General features: G+C 46.9%; 1 protein-coding gene across 7 annotated transcripts in view; it reads right to left on the reverse strand.

Annotated features, from left to right (window-relative positions):
- PLEKHA7 (pleckstrin homology domain containing A7) overlaps positions 1-19,124 on the reverse strand; it is a 214,089-nt gene that overhangs the window by 59,823 nt on the left and 135,142 nt on the right. For 6 of the 7 annotated variants that reach the window (XM_044258894.1, XM_044258899.1, XM_044258895.1 and 3 more), the window contains 5 exons: positions 14,770-14,881; positions 13,886-13,990; positions 11,122-11,194; positions 9,638-9,738; positions 1,172-1,347 (listed from right to left, as the gene is read on the reverse strand). In XM_044258894.1, the coding sequence (XP_044114829.1) occupies positions 1,172-1,347; positions 9,638-9,738; positions 11,122-11,194; positions 13,886-13,990; positions 14,770-14,881 (567 nt within the window). Of the gene's footprint in view, positions 1-1,171; positions 1,348-9,637; positions 9,739-11,121; positions 11,195-13,885; positions 13,991-14,769; positions 14,882-15,692; positions 16,016-19,124 lie in introns of those variants that run through there. The other variant, XM_044258896.1, reaches the window with a different exon arrangement.

Below are 19,124 nucleotides of genomic sequence, written 5' to 3' on the forward strand. Positions count from 1 at the left end.
TGAGCAACCCAGGCGTCCCTAACCAGATACTATTTATCTACACAGCAGCTCAGCAAAAAATTTAAAAGCTTGACAATATCAACTACTGGCAAAGATGTGGTGAGATGAGTACTCTCGTTAGGGGACTACACTGCTTTCTTTAAAGGGCAACTTAGTATACTGATTTAAATTAGAAACGCATTGTATTCTCACCCAGCAATCTGAAAGGCACACATGCAGAGGCCTGTAAAAGGCTTTTCATTACAGGACTATTTATAATGGTAAAAGTTGAGGAAAAAAATAAACTATCCAAGGCTGGGACCATTATGGTCCTATAAAATGCCATATACAACAGTCCAAAATAAAGCTGATACACACACACTGGTAAGGAAGGATTGGGGTGGTGGGGGGGGGGCGTTGACAAGCTAAAACACACCGAATGAAATCCACTTGCAGTCGCTGAAAAATCCTTCCTTTAGGTTGCTGGAGAACAACCTTTTATTCTGAGGCCTCACTGACAGACCACAGTCAAAAGGGCCTCTAAGCAGAGTACAGTGTCCAGATAGTGAAATACAGGCCCATGCCAGAGGAGGACCAGCCAACGCACACCCTGACTTTTCCAGAGCTCTCCTACCTTCTCTGAGACCCGGACTCCACTCTTCGTCTTGCTCTTTCTCTCAGGGAATTACCACAGCCAACAGACTCAGGAATCTCAAGATCCTTGAGTGTACCCTTGGTTTGACCACCTGAGGGAAGGGGTAGCTGGAAGATAGCCCCCTGGCTAGCCCCAGCAACATGGTGGGCAGTCTGAGGCACATTTTCAGTTTGGCAGATCTTTCTCATTTGTCTCTCTCTTCCCCAGTCTGGTGCCCCAAGACTGTCCCTCCCACCCCACAGCAAAGAAGGACAAATGAGAAACGTGCACACCAGGTTCCCAGGCAATCACCTCACCCTTCCAGGTCTTTGCATTTCTCTGCCCAATGCGGAGAGGACCAGATAACTTCTGGAGGACCGTACCATGTAGGCATTCTCTTCCCAGAAGAAATTCATTGTTAATTAGGACCCCAAAGAAAGGGCACTGCTTAATACGAGTGATTGAAAGGTGGAATTTGGGGCACCCAAATGTTCTTATCTGGGCCCCCATCCTAGTGTGTGTGAAGTACTCTGACGGGGACCTTCCATTGGGACTGACCTCTTCAGCGATGATCGAGACAGCACCTGTGCGGCCTGGTTCATGGCCCGGACCCACGCATTCATGTCCTCCTGGGTGTCCGCACTGAAGTAGTAGGTCCTCATGCCCGACTGCTCAGCCTGAGAGCCCCCCGCGGAGCTGTTGTAGATGAGTGCTCGCATGCCCGTGTGCACAGCCTGTAAACAGGAGGTGGAAACCAGGTCAGAGAGGTCAGCACCGTTTTACTTCCAGGAGCTGAAACAAGAAGACACTCCAGCCATGCTCTCCCCTCTTCCAGACTGAAAGCCCAGGCACCACCCAGCCTGTTCCCACACCTGGAAAACATCAAGGCGGGGTTCCCCTTTCCTAGTGCAGTCAGCCCCGGGGACAGCTGTGTCTGGTCCCCATGGTAAGGCCCTGCAGCTGTACCTGTTCCTATCTCTCTTACTCCTGGCTCAAGGAGGGGCCTACCATCAAGGCATCTGTGAGAAAGAATTTCCAAAACCCTCATTCTGTAGAAGCAAACTCTCTGGAATCCCTGCTTGGGTTCTTCTGAAGCAAGAAGTTAGTGCAGCTAAGCCAACAATCAGCAGCAACAGCAGGTGGCTTGGCGCAGGTACACGCTGGGTCTCCCAGCTTGGCCGTGAAATGTGATGTGTGCCAATCAGACCTGCTGCTCTTCTCTCTCTCCCCAAAGGCACAACAGAGTCTGCCATTCGACTGAAAATCCTTGTATGCCTACTATGCGCTAGGAAGCCTCAAGGTGCTTTCACATGTACCCTTGCAAAAAAAAAATCCAAGAGGTACTGGAAATGACCACTGAAAAGCAGCCAGGATGAGTGCAACGAAGAGGCAAGGCCACCAGTTCCTCCCTCTGTGTTCTGATAGGCAGGGGCCTATCTTAACTTTTTAATGAAAAACCTCACCAAATCTGCATAGGATGCTTGTGTGAGGAGGAAGATCAGCAAAGGCGACCAGTGCCTTCTAGGTGTCTCCTGGGTACGTCCATGACTTTCATTTCATTTTAATCCCAATGGCTCTGAGGATCTCTATTTTACAAACATGTCAAATGAAAGTCTGAGATGTTAAGTAACTTTCCCTGATCTCCATGCCCAGGAATGGATTCTTCACAGCATTTAACATTACCTGGCATTATCTATTTTACACACAAGTTTGCTTATCACCAGTCTCTTCCCTCCAGAATAGAAACTCCATGAGAGCAAGGACTTGTCTACTTTGTTCACTGAAGTATCCCCAGGAATAGTGCCTGGCACAGAGTTGGTGCTCAACAAATGTTTGTTGAATAAATGAAGAGCTGGAACCAGGATTTATTCCTAGGTCTATCTGACTCTGAGTCCGAGCTTCTCCATACAATGTTCCCAGGTCTTACCCAGAAATTAGTAATGATTACACAGATCACTGGTCCAATAATCTGGATCCAGACTGAAAGGCAGACCTCATGCAAGGGCCAGTCAGAGAAAACAAAATGAAAGAACCAATTAGGAGCTGGGAAATAGCATGCTTCTAGAATCACTAATGGTCATGGATGAAACCTCTCAGATGAGCTGTCAACATTGGCTTCTGCAACCCACACTAACACCTAGGTCCAAAATGCATATAAAATATGGGCCAGCTAGTGACACTGACATACCTGAATCTATCCAGCTAGTTCCAAGACAGTACAGGCAAACAGCCTGCAGCTAAGAGTCCCTACAATGACCAGAGCAAACCTGATATCCTTCCTTGCATGTATAAGGGGCTAGTCACTGTCACAGAAAAGATTCCTCCTGTTTTAGCAAGGTGGAGATAGGACAGTGAGAAAAGAATGAAAAGGAATGTGTTGTGTCTTATTATGAGTCAGCAGAAAGTCCTGGAAAAGTTCCCCTGGACAAGGACCCCATAACTTCTCTGATACCTCCTCCCAGACCTTCTGCCCAGTTACAGAGAGTAGACACTCGCCCCACCAGACACAAGGCCACCCACAAGCATAAGGCACCCTCAAGGGTATGAGATAGAAAGCAGGTCCCTACTATACTAGTGTTCTTAGAGCCAGGCTTGTCCAGGAAATCAACATGGGACCTTCTTCAAACATGGGGCTGTGGGAGTTAGACCCATGGTTACAGAGTAGCTACACATGATCACAAACAACCTCTAACCAAATTGCCAATATGTGCTCTGTCCAGCTGCCCTTGGTTCTGAAGAACAGATTTTTAACTACATTCTGCCTGTGCATGGGTGTAAAAGACATACTAACTGTAAAAGTGAGAAGTACAGGGAGTCGGCCCCATGACCCAAGTCCAAAGTGCACTGAGTCTGAGGAAGATGCCAGAGCCTAGATGATGAGAAGTCTTCTCAACCCTTCCTTAGTCTCATCTCAAAGATGCTCCCTTCCCGGGGCGCCTGGGTGGCTCAGTGGGTTAAGCCGCTGCCTTCGGCCCGGGTCATGATCTCAGGGTCCTGGGATCGAGTCCCGCGTCGGGCTCTCTGCTCAGCGGGGAGCCTGCTTCCCTCTCTCTCTCTCTCTCTCTGCCTGCCTCTCCATCTACTTGTAATTTCTCTCTGTCAAATAAATAAATAAAATCTTTAAAAAAAAAAAAAAAGATGCTCCCTTCCCTTCTGCTCTCTGCTTTCCAATTAACACAGTCCTCCTAGGCAACTTTGCATGACCGAAGAGAAAAGTTTAGGCTATGCCTAAAGGAAATGAGGGTGTAAGCAAGGAAGATTTTACCTCAAAAACTTAAGGCTCCTAGGACAAGACTGCTTTCTTGGCCTTTAGGACTCTGGTCTTGATCCAGCACTAGGGAAAGAAACTGGAATGCTCATACCTCATGCTCCCAGCATCAGCCTTTAGAACACAGAGGCCAAGGCCAGGGCCCATCAACTGACTGATTCATTCTCGAACTCATTCGTTTAACAATTATTTATCATTAACTGTTTATGTGAAAGGCACTATACCAGAAGGAACAGCCTTGATCCAGGTCCAGACAGTTTTCAGTCACGTAGAAAGACTACAAATACCTACAATTGTAGTAAGTGTCACCAAGAAGCTGAGGAGGCTGTGAGAGGACTGCTGGGGACCCTGGCCGGCCCTGGAGAAGGACCTACCTACGGGAGTGACATTTAAGCTACCCTCTACATTGCAAGTAGATATTCTAGTAGAAGTAGCACAGAGCGACGTGTGGGACCCCAAAGTGGACAAGGGTATGACATGTTCGAGGATGAAGCCAGCATGCCTGGCAGGGAGGAAAAGAGACAGCAGGGCGAGGTGAAGCTACTGGAGTTGGCAGTGCCAGGTCACGAGGGCCTTGTGGTCATGTTAGGGTTTTGTCTCGTGTACAAGAGCAAGGAGATGCTATTAAAGGGTTTGGGCGAAGGACTGGGGAAATCAGATTCTTGCCTGGAAAAAAACACTCTGGCTGCAGTATGAAGAGGTGAGAGCCGGGCTGGGGCAGATGAGACTGGGGGCAGGAGATCATTACAGGAGTACAGGTGAGAGATGGTGGTAGGGGCTGAGAAGGAGACAATCGCCCTGAGGCTGGACAAAGGTAGCAGATAATATCAGCAGGAGCTGGGAATGGACTGGACATGAGAGCTGAGAATGGCAACTGTCAAGGATAAGTCTGTGAGGTTTATGACTTACAAAGACTATGGTGCCCGTTTGCTGACATTAAGAAGGAACTCCTCATGCCCAACCTTTGGGCTGACTGCGAGTAGCACACTGAACTGGGTAGGAGCTCAGGCCCTCGACTCAGCCTGACGTGCATGGTGAACCTGCCTCTTACCCCAGGGCGTCCCTGGACCAGCGGCTCAACCTCCCCAGGCCTCTGTTTCCTCATCTCTAAAATGGGACTGAGGGTGATTACCATTTAAGGCTACGTGAGCATTAAATGAGATAATGCATATATGGAACTTACAGCACCGCCTACCATTTTTTAGGCTCAAAAGATATGTTAGTTGAGGTTATTATAGGGCCAGTCACTTGAACAATCTAAGCTGACTGAACTTTCTAGAAACGTTGAGAAGACTCTTCTCTGCCTTCTCCCCATTGCTAATGTACAGAGAACAAAACAGGCATTACAAGGAAGCCTGAACTTGGGAAGTCTAAGTAGAGTCACTCAACAGCAACTTCACTATAAATGACTGCTCTGTGTGGTCTCCGTCTACAGAATGGGACAGCTCCATCTGCCCAGGCAGAACTGGCTGATGGGCTCGCCTTCCTGGTGAAGACTCCAACAGGTAAATCAACCACGCACAGTGCAGTGTTCTAAGCGGTGCACACATACAGAAGAATGGCACCTAAACTGTCCAGAGGGCTCTAGGAAGGCTTCCTGAAGGAGGTAACCCCCAAACAGAGGCCTGAAGGACCAGTAAGAGTTGGGGAAAGACATTCTGGGCTATGGTTGAAGCTCAGGCACAGGCCTGTGGGCAAGAATGCTCTGGGACCCCAGGCAACTGTCCATGGCTGGAGGGAAAGTCTTAAGCTGGGAGTGGCTACAAATGGGGCTATATAGATAGGCTGGGGCTGGTAAACCACGACCGGGCTTTTTCCTGCAGGAAATGGGGAAACCGCTGGACGGGTTTATGGTGGGAGCAGAGCCTAAACAGATGTGCAACTCAGAAACAGTCTGGAGGATGGGCTGGAGGCCGCAGAGTCTGCAGGCTGAAGCAGGGGTAACCGATACCTAGAGAGCACTCACCCTGCAGACGCTGTTCTGGCAGAAAGTTAGTTACCAACAGGAGGGATGACAACAGCCAAGACAGAAGTGTAGATGGTAGACAAAACTGAAATGGGAGAGGAATAGGGCAGCTCTTCCCCATTCTCTTCTTACCTCCTAATAACCTCCATGCTGATGGAGAGTCTAGAATATAAGCCCTGTGAAGGCAAGGACCTTACCTTCTCACTGCTGTGTCCCCAGAATCTGTGTCCTACCAAGTAGAACAATGGGGCACATTGAAAGTTTGCTGAATATAAGTAAGTGAAAAACCACATGTCTCGGCGGGCCTTCAGAAAGAATCTAAAGCAGCAGTCTTAATTTTTCTTTTTTTTGGGAGGGGCATGAACCCTTTGGACAGTTTCGTAAATCCTAAGAACTCTTCTTAGAATGTTTCTATGAATGCAAATAAAATAAAGGAAATTTGTTGTACTGAAATATAGTTACCAAAACTTTCTTAAATGTGGCATAATGATATGGTGGTTCTTTAATAAATCATTACATAAGAAATGTAGTAATAATAGAGGTGCCTGGGTGGCTCAGTGGGTTAAGCCTCTGCCTTCGGCTCAAGTCATGATCTTGGGGTCCTGGGATCAAGCCCCGCATCGGGCTCTCTGATCAGTAGGGAGCCTGCTTCCCCTGCTCTCTGCCTACTTGTGGTCTCTCTCTCTCTGCCAAATAAATAAATAAAATCTTAAAAAAAAAAAAAGGAAAAGAAACGTAGTAATAATTATTGTAATTTCAAAGTGGTGATGAGCATAATCCTATTTCAAGATATTTACAATAGTCATAATGTGTTATGAAGAGTTTTCTGGTATCTACCGATGACCAAGGCACAGGTGTTACAGATAACCTGTTTTCCCCTGCTCTCCTAATCAAAGGAAACATTACAGGTTAAGAAATGTAAAGAAGTGATTCATCCATGGACACTGTAGAGCTCAGGTCAGGAACATTTGGTCTTAAGACAGAAGAGCAGTTCAAAGGAGGCCAATAAGGGCTTTTTTCCCCATTAAGGATCCTTGAACCCTTTCCTGCATGGAGATGTTTTTTGCTTTAGATCCTGGATCTAAGGGGCAAGCTTGCTCAGAGATGACCAGCAGGCCAAGGACAGCTGTGCATCCAGCAGGAGCTCTTTGGGGAGGCACCCAGATGGGCCAGCAGAGCAGAAAAGGCCTGGTGGTCAGGGCACTGTAGAAAGCCTTCTAGACGCTACCAAGAGCCCTGCTTTGCCCTCCTACAGAGCTGTCTGTGTCTCAGGATCCATCCAGCACCAGCTGGTAAGGCACAGGGGCTGCCAGGCTGCACGCACAATTGAAAAAGAAAGACAAAGAAGGGACCAAATAACCTTTCAGGTTGTTCCTATCTACCACCACAGATCCTGTCAACAGTCTCAGGTAAGGTGTCCTTAGCAACAGTCAGAGAATTTCAGCTCTGGACATAATGAAGAGTTGACATTAGAAGCAGGCATAAGGCCCAGGACACTAAACACTGTGCATTCCTCAGTGTGCCCCAGAACATAGATACTGAACTACCCAAGGGTCCCACTCACTGGCCCTTAAAAGAACCACGCTGCAACCCAAGGGAAAGGGAACTCTCCCACCATCAGGAAACCACAGCTGGTTCTGTGGAGAACCAGCAGGACACCACTTGACCTGCCTGCAGCAGCTCTGTCTGTTCTCAAACCCTGAAGACCCCCCACAGGGATTCCCCACATACATGCATGCCTTCTGTCTCTCAGACAAAAAAATTAGCTAAGGACACTCTTACTGAAGTCCTTCTAAGAAAATTTTTTTCAAAAAGAAAAGAGTCTATGACACATAAAAGATGTTTTTCTAAATCTGTTTTCACACCTCCCCAGTGAAGTGTTAAGATGAAATATATATAGTTACAGTCAGTTACTGTGACCATATTTCAAATGCTGTCCCTGAAAATTACATACAACATTATCCAAACTGTTTGCCCAGTAGCAACACTGAACCCTAGAAAGGAAGGTGTTCTGAGGAAGACTTTTAGGCTGCAAAAGAGCAATCTGGAACCCACTGAACACAATGTTTTCAGAGCCATCAATCAGCAGGAGAGGCCTCTGAATGATTAAATGAAAGAGTATTCCTAAAATGATAACAATAGACATTCATTCAAATCACTTCCTACCTCCTGCAGTGTGTGTGCAAGAGGGGACCAAAATAAGATGTGGAAGAAAAGTAGAGAGGAAGAGAAAGAAATTGTCCGCCCTCCCTGAATGCAACTGTAAGAGGACATAGTTCACATTCAAGTTCTGTCACCACCATCCTCCAGCTTTGTAACTTTGAGCAAGTCTCTTCAGTACTCTAATCCTCGTGTTCTTAATCTATAGAACAAACTTCGTAACACTGACCTTACAACATTGGCTCTCCACAGCCTTACATGAGCTTACGTGGATGGAAGAACTTCTCTGGTCATTAACAATTTTACAAATATAAGGCATGCAACAAGAAATAGGGAAGGATCCCAGAATCTTCAACCAACAGCAACTCTGCAGTCATCGGGGCTTGTGACAGCCAAGGGAAAGAGAGGGACAATTCAAACCTGGCAAAGAACAAAGCTAAATCATCAGTCCAGAAGGAAAGGCAGAGGGTGAGACTGACTTTCCAAACACCACCCCCACAATGGACTCAAGATCAAGATGCTGACGCAGACCCTGTGCATACCAACGCTCTCTTTAACCCTCACAGAGAATTCTGGGTGTCTTATCTTGTGCTTTTCCATGATCCTTTAGCTCTCTATGGCTGGCAAACTTGACTTCTGTTCAACCTCTGCTTTAGTACCTAATGTCCGGTACTTACCTTACACCCTCAACATATGAACAGCTAAGCCACATGAGTAGTGGAAGCAGGGGCCCCTTCCCCCACTTGAAATGCGCTTGCTTCATTGCCTTGTATCCTGAGCAGTGTGAGAGGGCGTTCCCCTGTGGTTACTGGCACCAAGGGCTGCTTACTTCAGTGCTGAGACTTGCACTCAACCGCCAATTAAACAAAACTTCAACTCACCCTATCCTTACCATCCCTAGGAGACCCAACAAACAGCAGAAAGTAAGGAATGCATGGAAGTAACCAGACGAGGTGGCCTCAGGATTCCCCAAGTTTGGGCCTGACCACCACCTTCCTGGAGCCTCCACACCCAGCTCTGAAGAGGCCAGAGGGCGTCAAAGGACCACCCTCAGTCATCACAGCCACACTCGCTTGACATGTGACAAGCAGAAAGTAGAAAAGGGGTTTTACTGTTGAAGGGATTTCCGTGGGAATCTTTAGTGATCCAGAAAACAGATCAAATTTGATTCTACTTGCTTTTCAACAAGAAAAACGAAGCAGACAAACTTGAAAAGCTCTTCAACATGAGCTTCTAACCCTCAATGTAAGTTTTCATAACAAAATTGCTATAAATCCATGATGAGTGACCGTCACTTGCAGTAAGTGACGGACACTAATTAGACCGGCTGACTGCAGTGATTAGAAGGCATGAGGGGGACTAGGGATCACAGGACTAGTAGAGATAGGAAAGACGTTCTGAATAGTTGAGCAAAGCTGAGGGACTCAGAAGCTCAGATACAAATGAAAGTACTTCTGATGTGGTATTATCATTTAAAGAATTTACAACATTGTTAACATGCACCTGAAATACTCTAGCTTCTTAAATTCTCCCCACTCCCCACATAAAACAACTGCTTTTATGAGGACATTTTTAGGAACATAAAGTTGGTTAGGGTGGAGTTGCAACCCTGGAGGGGAGGGGGCAGTACCTTAAAGGAATACTTGCGACTTATGCGGTCCTCAGGGGCTACAGGCGAGATCACATAGCTGGGCAGAGGGATGCTCCCAAGGACCGCTTCTTCTCGGCTGTCTTTGAATGGAAAAAACGCATCAGAATCATCTACTGTGGCCCCTTTCCTGGGTTGGGCCATCCCAGTGCCCCCGGTCAAGGCCCCTTATAGCTCCCTAGGACTACTGTCATCACTGATCGTCCATTCAGGTGCTCCCTGGGGACCTTGCGGTTAATGCAGGAATGACACAGGTGAGTCAGACAGGGTCAGACACAGGCAGTGCAACCTGTGAACTCCTGAAACAGGGCAGTATGCCGAGTACTGTGGGAACACAGAGGCAGAAGTGGCACACAGTCTGAGGAGGCGGAGAAGGCTTTGGAAGGAGATAACTAAAGTGTTTTAAAGGATGGGGAAGGGCATTCTGGGAAGAGCAAGCCTCATAGGCAAAGTTAGAGCATGTGCGAAATAGCCTACCTTCTACGTCTATTCTCCTCCTCCTCCAAACTATCTTCATCACAGAGGTAACTTCCTAATGACAGCGTTGGTCCTGGGGCTCTCCTACTCAAAGACACTTGCTGACTGCCCACTGGATGCAAAACGCAGTTCAACTTACTCTACCTAGTGGCACAACCCCCTTGCATTTTGGCCCTTACCCACTTTCTGAGCCATCTTTCTACCATGTCCTGCATGCAAGACTCACTTTGGCCTCACAGGTCTGTCCTTCCACTTTCTTCTGCTTCCAGAACTTTATTCAAGTTGCTTCCTCTGCTTGAAATTCCCATCTGCCCCCATACGCAGGCAAAGCTCTACCTATCTTTATAAGCCCAACTCAAATCCCATTGAGAAGCCTCCCCCAATTCTCCAACATGGGATTAATTTATTGCTCCCTCTGAATTGCTTAAGCACACTGAATGTCCTCGACAGCACCTAACACAGCCTAGTCTGTCTTAAAAGAAAACTCTCTCTTCCTCCACATTTTGAGTCTTACTTCTTTCTCACTATTACACAGCCCTGACTCTTTGTACTGGCACTCCAAAAATGTACATGTGGCCAACCCAATTCACAAGTTGGTTCATCCAATATTACAGAGGATAGATCCAGACAACAAGTTATAAAATACAGTGATTTATCTGTACTTCCCACCTCTCCAGATGGTGCCGAAGGTATGCCTGTGTTCCAAACGGGGTAGAAGCTGAGACAACTCCAGACTTGGAGAGCTTAAGTAGCAGATAAGCTGGATTCTATTTATTTTAACTCAACAAGTGGCACTTCAAGTATAAGGACTGGTAAAAATGAAGTCACCAGCCATTCACATATGTAAAAGTGAACACTTTGGCAAGTAAACAGGTTATAAACTAGCTTGGGCCACTGGTCCAGTCACTGGATTTGAGAATATAACCCCTGTATCACCTCACCATCCCCTCCCGCACAAAGAGCCCTTGATGTCCTGAGCCTCAGCTCACCTTTATAGTAAAACAAGCAATAATCAGCAAGCACAAACCACCTCCTTTTCCATAGTCTCATTCCAGAACTGTCCTGCAAAGCAAAGAAAACTAATCAGACAATATCTAAGCATACTCTTCCCCCTTTCCAATCATGCAAGGTGTGATGTTAGAACCAAGACTTACCCAGAGCCACTCGTTCTTTCAATAAATTAATGAATTAATAAGTTTATCACATGATCATTTTTTAATAGGACTTTAAAATTTAGATTCAACGATGGTTTGTCCCCAGGAAGTTTTGTGTGCTTCCTGGAAACAGATTAATGTAAATATCTTCCTTTTAGAAAGGAAGATGTGAATTCAAAAAATACAGTTCTTCCATTAAGAAAGAAATCAGTTTTTAACAAAAAGGAAGCTGTTTATTTATTTAGGTGCTATTCTGGAAAATATCTTCTCTTTTGCTGAAGAGAAAATTGATTTACACAGAATGGATTTTCCTTTCATTCAGTGTAAAGAGACTTGGATTGTCTTGCTATCAATTGCCTCATAACATGAATTTGTCTTTATGCATCTAAAATGTAAATCAAGACATTCACTAAAAATATTTTAGGTGATTGTAAATATTCTAAAAAAAATAATAAGGCCAGGGTAGGAAAATAGTAGGGCTGTAGGGTCATTTTTCTCCCAAACCTAGGAAAACTCCATAGTTGTCTTTAGCTGTTAAAACTGTTTTCCTGGGCACCTGGGTGGCTCAGTTGGTTAAATGTCTCAGGTCATGATCCCAGAGTCCTGGGATCAAGTCCCACACCGGGCTCCCTGCTCAGTGGGAAGTCTGTTTCTTACTCTCTCTCTGCCTGCTGCTCTGTCCACCTGTGCTCTCTCTCTGTCATATAAATAAAATCTTTAAAAAAAAAAAAAGTTTTCCTTCTGCAAATTTTTCAACAAGTTTAAATTTAAAAAAATAACAGTTGTGTTAGTCTCTAAACCTAAGCACAGCATGAAGTTTTGTTCATTCTCCACTTACTAAAGTGCTAAAAACAAATTTAACTTGCTGAGTTCATGCATGTCTTGGCTTTATCTTCTGCTCTGACCAGATGATCTCTAATATCTTGGCATATTGCTTTGTTTGGAAAACTCCTCTCCATCCTTTCACACCTAGTGCAAATGTCACTTCCTCTGGGAAGCCTTTCAGGACTCCCCAAGCACAGCTACATTCTCTGTGTTGTGTGTCCACAGCACTCCACACAGGCCTCTTACAGTTACTGGGCTGGGCAGTGGGGGCTGGGGAGAATTACTTACAGTCCTTTCCTTCTCCCTCCACATATCAAAGGAGCATACTTTTGTTTAATGGGGACGGGGATGCAAGTGGAAAAGTCAGAAGGTTATTCAGGCAAAGAGTTGGGCAGAGAGGCAAGGAAAGAGACACAGCTGTGAGGGAAGCAGAGTCACTGAGAGAGACGCCAGCACTGTGTCTGACAGAGAAGGTTAGCTATGGAAGCTGCCTTGGGGAGTCTGATGGGAAAGAGATTTCGAGGGGACTTCCAGGAACCTCTTCCACGTAGTGCACAATATAATGCCCTCTTCTGTCTTTCCTCAAGGCATTTGGTAAAAATTAACATCATAGCTCTTGGAGTTTGTGTGTTTTGGATGGTATGCTATGTGAGAGACGATGAGGGCAACGAGAGGACATGTGAGAGATGTGTCTGTTTCCCCGGGAAACTGAGTTCCTCAACGGCAGGAACCACATGTTATTCATCTCTTCATCCATGCTGTGGAAGCAGTTAGAACATAGCAGGCAGGGGCGCCTGGGTGGCACAGTCAGTTAAGTGTCCAATTTTTGTTTCCAGCTCAGGTCATGATTTCAGGGTTGTGGGATCAAGGCCCATTTTGGGCTTTGCATTCAGTGCAGAGCCTACATAAGATTTTCTCTGTCTCTTCCCCTGCCCCTCCCTGCTGCACGAGCTCTCCCTCCCTCTCCCAAAAACAAATTAGTCTTTGAAGGGATCTTAAAAAAAAAAAAAAAAAAAAAAAAAAAAGAACCTGGCAGGCACTTGGTAAACGAATAGGCAGGAGGACGAATGGATGCATCGATGGCAAGGAGAGAAGGAAGGAGAAAAAAGGGACATGCTCTCTGGCCCTGGGAGCTCACAGTCTATTTGTGGCCAGAGGACAGGAGACAGAACAATTGGTAGCAAGTTTAGAGATGCATGATAGCCTCAGGGGAGCTGACAGGGCTTCATGAGTGGAGCGATGTAGGAAAAGAAAGAGCTGTTTCTAACCAGGGTACCTAGGAGAACGGTGGTATCATCACTAAGATCCAGAAAAAGTAGACTGGGGGAAAAAGAGAGGTAAGGGGTAAGGAGGCAATGAGCTGAGTTTGGCTGATTCGGAATCCAAGGTGCTAGGGGAGCTAGACATGTGTGCTAGACCAGGGGAGAGGAAAAGATAGGATTTTTCAGCCAAATGATAGCAAAGGCTCTTTAACATCAAGAGGCCAAGTGCTGGCCAGGGACTGGTGGTCAGGATGGATTCACACTGACCCACCCAGTGAGTGCCTGGGTCCCATGGCAGCCAATAGTACTGGGAACCCAAGGGGTCAAGTAGGTTTGGGGAGGGAAGCTATAGCCACTGAGCACTCATAAAAATGGACAGCACATCTCCCTCAGACAAAGCCAGGAACAGAGAGCTTATTAAGAGTCTGCTCTCAGCTCCCAGGGGCCAGGGTTAGGACGGAGATCAGCTAGAGCCACCCCCCTCCCCCACCCTCCCCTCCCAGTCCCCTCACCTGCTTGTGCAGCCATCCCCTCACCACCACTGGAACATTGGGGTTCCTCCGAATGGCCTGGTCCCTCTTCCCAAAGCTGTGGACTTTATTGCTGGACTTCATGATCTAGGAAGAAGCAGACTCGAATTCTAGCAGCACTTAGGGGACTTCGGGAGTCACAAAAAGCACCTACACGATAGGAGAGCTGTAGGCTCCTCTGCCTTACTCTGAGTAGCAGTGCCCTTTGATGAAAAGAATAGCAAGGAGACCAGAATAGGTGGGCACAAGGCCACAGCATTTTAATTAAAAGGTGAATCCAAGGCCTAGCAGACTTCCCATCCAGGTCACAGAGGAAAAAAACAAAAACAAAACAACAACAAAAAAATTTAAAGGGATTTTTCAATGAACTTTCACCAGCAGCTGTTGGCCTTCATATGTCCTAGTCTTTCTGGAGCAAAGCTACTTTTCCATCACAGATTTTGCCAATTTCCAGCTATTTACCGTCCTACCTGGGTTCAGTCCTCAGCACTCACCCCTTCTCTGCAATGCTGGTTCTTTTCCCTGCTCCTCAGTCAATGGTCCCACATCTCACCTTTCCTCAGGCCCACCGGCCACAAATCCCACCAGGCAGTCTCCTAACACACCTATGAACAGAGGTGTGGCCCTCCCAAGACAAGTCAGGAAACTGAAGAAGGCATCCAAGGACTCAGATGTCAGTCCCGGTTCTGCCAGAAATCACCTGTTTTCTTGGACAAGTGACATAACCCCAGCTGGTCTCCCTTCGTGATCTGACATCTGGGGAAGATACCTCTTACATGCCTCCCTCACAAAACAGTGGTGGAGGTCGATGGGCACCTGCACAATATTAAAGGGTGGAAGGAAAGACTGAGTGGCCAGGAGCTCACCTTGGGACCAGGCTTGGCCTCCACGGTGGACGTGGTTCCAGCTGTGGACGTCTCACTGACCATGCTGGACGGCCTTTGGTTTCTCTCTTGCTTTGACATATGTGGATGTGGCCTGTGGGAAGACATGGGAGAGTCCAGTAAGTGCCAGGCTGCAGTGGAAGTGGAACCTGAGATTTGCTCCAAACTAGAACTGGTTTGTGTGCCATGACTGATCTTTTGGAGAATACCAGATTCCAGAATGTACCGGAGGACCACAAAGTCCGCCTGCTTCAGGGACTCAAGAAGATCACACACAGCTGGGCACACCTTCATGGCTGACACCGCACAAAGGGGCCAAGGCCATCATTCCTGCCTGCTGTCCTAAGGTCCCTACATTTAATCTCTTAATGGGATATCTGTGGCAACTGCCCAATCAGATGTGCACACACAGCTGTGCCACTCTTCACATGAGAGAAACCCATACTCGTTACACACACACACACACACACACACATATATACACACACACTCACTCACATATACCCCTCCATTTCTCTGGCTCCCAAAAGAAACTGCTTATAATTAGTAATAAGAAATCACTTGCGCACACATCCACACCCCCAGATACACACAGAGAATCGCTTACATAAATGCCAGTGGGGCTTGCCTCCCAAAATAGATTACTCAACAAAGAACCCTATTCTAGGAACATTCCTTTGCCCCAAAATAGAACCATTAGAGATATTAACCCCTTGTGCCATGCCTGGGAGCAGGAAGCAATGAAACATGCCTGGGACCCCAGTGGAGAGTCCCTCTGCGCATCCCCAACAGCACCCAGAGACACCATGCTTCCCGTCAAGAAGGTCTGCCTGCCCTGAGAGAGCCAGAACTCTGGGAACATCTCAGTAGGACACTCAAGAGACACTGCAGAGAACCCTTCTCACCTGCCTCCACACAGCCCCAGCATCCAGCAGTCTTTCCAAGCCCGGATGGCAGCGAGTGCCTCCAACAAATTCAGTGCCTATCCCTGAACAGCTTGATGCCTGATTCCCAGACTCTACTAACTCTGGGATCAGTAAGCCTTCCTCCAAGTGTGAGTCTCCTCGTTCTGTGGCTGGGTTCCCTGATGGGCAACACGATCCAGGCGGCGGCAATATACCGAGGCTCTCTGCCTGAGGAGAGGCGGAAATCGGACTTGGAGGCCTGGGCCAGGAGCCTGAAGAGAGGGAGCATCCAGACAAGACCCAAGAAGGAAGCAGCACTCTGCGTGTCCATTCGCCAGGCTCACTTTTACAGAGGTGCCACGAGGAAAAATCCTAGTTTCCACCTGGGAGATAGGCGGTTTCCTTCAAAACCACTTCTGCACAAAAGATAAGGGATCCTTCTTACGCCCCAGGACGGAGCCCCGACACCCGGCACCATGACTTCTTCACGGAAGTAGCCGTGACCACTGTGCTCTCTGAGCTGCGCCAACAGCAGGATCACTGCCGTGGGACCAGCTTTCCGAGAGGCTGAGCTCTACCGGATGCTTGGCAGCTGGAAGTGTAAGTCCCACCAGGCAGAAAGATCACGGGCTCCTTATCAGCTCAGGCACTCACTCCAGATTCCCCGCCCCCGGCCTCCATCCCAGCCAGACTTTTGTTACTGCTCCCCACTCAGAGCATGTCACAGCACTCAGCCCGCTCGCTGTTGGCAGAGGCTGCATGCAGCACGGAGATAATCGCCAACAGCCGGGTGAGAAAGGCCCTGAGAGGCGGCCTTGCCCAGCCCCTGCCTCCGGGCACAACTATGCCCAAAACGTCTGCCTGGAACCTAGTCTGGCCTGACGTTCAGATTTCCCGAGGTTGAGACAAGGATGAGTTCTCAGTTATGGCGGCTGTAGCTCTATGCCAAAATTGAGGACACAAAGTCTAACAATAACATAGGTTTGTTTGGGATTTATCAAGTTGAAATTGCTCCCATTTAAGACACAGAGGATTCTTATAGAACATTTGGGAAATATTTTTTAAAAAGCTAAAAGGAAAAAAAAAATTATCATAGTCTTGCTACCCAAAGGAAAATCATTTTTAACACTTGGTACATATCCATTCTTCTTTATATGTCTGGTTTTGGGGGTGGTGTGGGGGAAAAGAGTGCTTTTTTGTTTTTATATAATTGTTATGATACTATGTTTATGATTTTGCATTTTGATTTTTTAAACTTATTATAAATTAAACATTTTCTCTATTATTTTCAACACATCAACATCATCTTATTTCTTTACTTTTATTTCTTTTTACATAAGCTCTATGCCCAAAACAGGGCTTGAACTAACAACCCTGAGATCAAAAGTCACATGCTCTACCAACTGAGCTAGCCAGGCGCCGCATAACCACATCATTTTAAATGACCACATCACATTCCATCAACTGACTATACTGTTTCTCCTCTGTGGGACAAAGAAAGGCTATTTGGATAGATGTGTGACTGGCCTGAAAAGTCCAGGATGATGGCCACTTGCTCCCCTTTCTGTACCTTACAATCTTGAGCTCTGACTTTAATCACCTCCTGCTTTCTAGCTCCATATCCCCACCCCATTCAGGGATGCTGACTGTTCAGGGAGCTCCTCCAGACAACCGTACTGTCTTACACCTTGGATGGGTGAGGAAGGAAGGTATGACCACCACCTAAGGAGCCAATTATGAAAAGATTTCAGCTGGAGAAGGACTGGTTGTGGTCCCAACACTGAACATCACTGAGGGACAGTGGAACACAGTGGTTTGTGGTGGGGGCACGGAGGGGGGTGGCTGGAGGGTGGCAGAGTACAAGAGAAGAAGAAAGAAAAACATGAGGACAATTCCTTCTTCATTTACAGAGACCTCTGCTCAGCCACACCCAGAGAAAGCGGGCTTATCAGGCGATATGACTAAAGCCCAGACTATATCTGCCCCAGAGAAGAGACTGTGTTGTCTCTACAAACAGTGAATGTCTTCATCAGGGCTCCCCATGGGCAGGGACAGCTCCCAGCTTGAGCAACAGTTTCAACCCCTACCTCATAGTCCCTGACCGGGCTCTTTGAAAGAACAAGGTGCACACAGCTACGCACTCAGCCCAGTGACAAGATCGGCCTTCAGAGGATGTTCTCTATATCTCCTTAATAACAGTAATGAACTCCCATGTCTCCCAAGGGTAAATATGACTTTGGGATTAGTTATCTGGAACTACAACTAGTTTAAAAAACAAAGCAAAACAAAACACGTGGTGGTCATGCTTGGAATACCACTGGGTACCCCCCAAAAAAGGATATTAAAAAAGTCTCAGGGTACCTGGGAGGCTCTGTCAGTAAAGCATCCATCCGACTCTTGATTTCAGCTCAGGTCATGACCTCAAGACTGAGCCCCATGTCAGGCTCTGCACTGAGCACGAAGCCTGCTTAAGAATCTCTCTCTCTCCCATCTGCCCTTCCACTTACCCCCAACCTAAAAAAAAAAAAAAAAAAAAAAGAGCCTCAAAAACAATTTTCCCACTTGGCTGAAAAGCTGGCTTGGATGGAAAGTTCTGGAGGCTTTGAACAACAGGACTATCAATGGTGTTATATATTTATATAGCCTCCTGAAGTGAGACAATACTGAAAGAATCACCTTTCAGTGAACACACGTGTGTTCCCCACTTAAGAGCCTGGTGGGGCAGAGACTGACTCTGTCTTCAACTCCTTAGACTCAAGATCCATCCTCTCCTGAGGGAGAGGAACCTGTGCCCCTGCGCTGAGTATCTGTGAAAGGTGGTTCAGTGAACAGCATGCCCTCAAGCACATGAGTCACACAGCTCCCAGGAGAGGAGACCAAGACACCTGCACACGCTATGGGAAGGCAGACTCTTGGTGTCATTAAATAAAATCTATTAACTTAAAAGCCTGTTTGCCAGGTTTCTGGATTCCCAAAGTACAGTGGGACGATTTGAACAAAGACGTCTCTTTCCTTGGCTTGGGCTACATGAATGCTGATTATTTTGCTGGAGGGATGTGGGCTGAAGTTCAAAACAGTGAGCTAGAGTTTTAACTCAACTGGCTCCCAGCTGAAATGAACAAAAGAAGTTAGAACTAGATAAAACTCAGTCTGGAGATGCCCAGTAGCAAAGTGATTTCATCCTACTCTAAACTTCCTGAAGGATGTGTCAAGTGAGCCTGGACAGAAAATCACTTTCTCTGTCCCTCAGTTTCCTCCTCTATAAAAGGAACTGCTTCTGCTACCTACTTACCCAGGACCAAATGCATACAACACTGACAATGTGGTTAAGAGGGAGGTTATAAATTCAGAAGTCATTTTTTTCTGTTGGGTCTGAATTGAGCTGAGTTTGGTTACTAGGATCCCCAGATGCCTCCCGGTAACATCATGAAC

The sequence above is a fragment of the Neovison vison genome, chromosome 7 (genome assembly GCF_020171115.1).
Source record: "Neovison vison isolate M4711 chromosome 7, ASM_NN_V1, whole genome shotgun sequence".
Classification (NCBI taxonomy): domain Eukaryota; kingdom Metazoa; phylum Chordata; class Mammalia; order Carnivora; family Mustelidae; genus Neogale; species Neogale vison.